General features: G+C 27.8%; 1 protein-coding gene across 1 annotated transcript; it reads right to left on the bottom strand.

Annotated features, from left to right (window-relative positions):
* Nucleotides 1-215: 215 nt before the first annotated feature.
* LOC145807886 (uncharacterized) lies at nucleotides 216-722 on the bottom strand. The gene has a single exon (XM_082906871.1). It carries the CDS (start codon nucleotides 720-722, stop codon nucleotides 216-218), a length of 507 nt encoding a protein of 168 aa, XP_082762997.1.
* Nucleotides 723-2924: the final 2202 nt, after the last annotated feature.

The raw sequence follows: 2924 nt of genomic DNA, 5'->3' as shown, positions 1-2924 counted from the left end.
ACTAGAAAATCCTGCACTGAAAAGTGGTGCTTAGAATACCTTGGTTTCAGCCATAATGTAATTCTCACCTTAATCACTTCACACAGCTTCGCCAAGTTTGGAACAGATGCATTAAACACTATAGCATTCCTGTGTTCCCAGAGAGACCACAGCACAACCAGAGGCACTCCTCTCCAAATATTCCTCTCTTGACTCCTAAAACATTGTCTTTTCCATCATAATAGAATTCCTTCAACAGATTCAAGTAAAGCCCCCACAACATCCCACCAAAACAACATTGCAGACCACACCTTCCAAGCGAATGGGCAGGAAACCAACACATGATTCACAGTTTCGAATTCAGCATTACAGAAGACACACAAAGTTGAAGCAGAACTATGAAGGACACCAATTCTTTGTAGGTAAACTGCAGTCTTAATTCTATTTTTCCAAGCTATCCAAGTAAAGAATTGAACTTTTGGTGGCATGTAATGAATCCACACTAATTTAGTAGACCTTAACAAAGGGCCTGCTGAAGCCAACAAACCTGTATAAGCAGAGCAGACAGAGAACACTCCGGAGGATGTCGCATTCCACACTGGACAATCTGTTTGATCTGGAACAGGACTTGGTGTTGCTGCAAGGAAGTCTCTAAGTCTGAAAACCTCACTAACCTTCCACTCATACAACTTTCTTCTGAACTGACATACCCAATTTCCTTCAGCAACCTTTTGGTCATGCATTGATCGAAGTGATTCCTCTTTATTCACCACCAAACCACACAGACCCGGAAATTCCTCTGTAAGACTTGTCCTATTCCATCATTTGTTCACCCAGAATCGAACATTATTCTCATCCCCAATCTTAAGCTGAAAGTTATTCATGGAGGTCATACATTATTCTCATCCCCATTTAGCTTTTATTTTACAATCCCACATGGAGGTTTTGATTTTAAAAATAATTTTGTATGAGATTTTGAAACTCTCATAATATTTAATTTTAAAATAATTACAATCTTATATCGAGAAAAGAAAAAAAAAGAGTTGTTTCACTTATATAAATGGAATATTTTATTCTCAATTTAATATTATAGTATTATGTATATTTCAGTTCAAGATGGTTTAAAATTTAAAAGTTTTAATTAATTAATTTTGTTATAAATTGGTTGGTCTTTTGATTTACCAGATCAGGCTGAATTATTTTTGGTTTAACTGATTCACTAATTTAATCGCGGTTTTAATTGTTTTATCAAATATATTGTTTAGATTTGTTTGGCTTGAAATAAATTAAGATTGACTTTATTAAAAATTGAACGACTGAGATTGTTTGATTAGAAATGAACTTCCCGTCCAAACAACTGTTAACTTTTATTTTATAATCCCACGTCAGGAAAAGGAGAGGAAAAAAAGTTGTTTCACTATACAAACCTTATGCTCCCATTTGATATTTTAATGTTGTGTATGTTTCAATTCAAGACAGTTTAAATTTTAAAATTAAAATAAAATTTAAAAGTTTTAATTAATTAATTTTTTGTATAAGTTGGTTGGTCCTTTGACCTAGCTGATAGGGTGAATTGTTTTCGGTTTGACTGATTTACTAGTTTTACTGCGATTTTAGCGTTTTTATCAAAAAATATTGGTTAAATTTGTTTGATTCGAAATAAATTAAAGCTAATTAAATATTAAACTGCTAAGATTGCTTGATTTGAAATAAACTTTATACCCAAACAATTGTTAACTTTTAAACAATTAAGAAAATTCTCATTGGCTAGCTTCCATTTAACTTTTATTTTATAATCTCACATCAAGAAAAGAAGGAAAAAGTGAATTGTTTCATTTACATAAAGTGAATCTTATGCTCCTATTTATATAAGCAAAATGAAATTTTTAGTGAGAAACATTATGTTCAATATCTCATACTAATTTTTTTGATTTTCTTAATTTTAAACAATTAAAAAAATCTCAATTGCCTAGTTTCCATTTAACTTTTATTTTACAATCTCACATAGAGGTTTTGATTTTAAAAATAATTTTGTATGAGATTTTCAAACTCTCATAATATCTCTCTTTAAAAGTATTCTTTTATAAAATATATAAATATATCGATAATCTCAACGCCACTCTTACTGCTCGTTAATACAAAAATTATGAGATAATTATTATAATTTTAAATTTATATTGTGTCGATTTTAAATTTAAATTAATAGATTATTTTCTATATTTAGTGACAGTTTAAATTTTAATAAAATAAAATTTAAAAATTTTAATTAATTAATTTTTGTGTAAATTATTTGGTTTTTTGACCTAATTGATTAAGTTAAACTATTTTTGATTTGAATGATTTGCTGGTTTAACTGTGATTTTAGCGATTTTGTATGTTACGATTATTTTTTCTTACTCATTAAGTTTTTAAATTTTTTTTAATTATTTCCCTTTCAAAAACCAATATGATAATTTTTTAAAATTCATATATTTTTATTCTAAAATAGTAAAGTATTATAACTATATAATTTTTTATAACAAAACATAATTTTAATTATTAATATTCAATACAACAATTTTAATTTATATATACTATATATTATCGTAGAAGAACATTTAAAATAAAATCCTTAAACTTATATATAAAATTTTATTTATAAGAGACAAAATATAAAAAAAAAAATTAAATATAATTATTATATTTTTAATAAATAATATATTATTTTATCTCGTACATGATGCTAGTCACTTTTATATATATATATATATATGATAAGATAAGATGGTCATTCTATTCAACAAAATTGATAAATTTTTTAATAACATACCTGTAATTGGAGTTATATTTCCAGGTCTATTGCACTAATCTCATGGCCTCACTATTTATCCCGCTAATCTCAGTGTGTGGACAAGAGAGAGGATGATATACTTGCGGGGATCGAACAGTGCGCCTTTGTCTACGGT

The sequence above is a fragment of the Camellia sinensis genome, chromosome 14 (genome assembly GCF_055761805.1).
Source record: "Camellia sinensis isolate YWXY chromosome 14, ASM5576180v1, whole genome shotgun sequence".
NCBI classification, from domain to species: Eukaryota; Viridiplantae; Streptophyta; class Magnoliopsida; order Ericales; family Theaceae; genus Camellia; species Camellia sinensis.
Note: the sequence above shows the minus strand (reverse complement) of the source record. Positions and strands in the feature narration are given on the sequence as shown.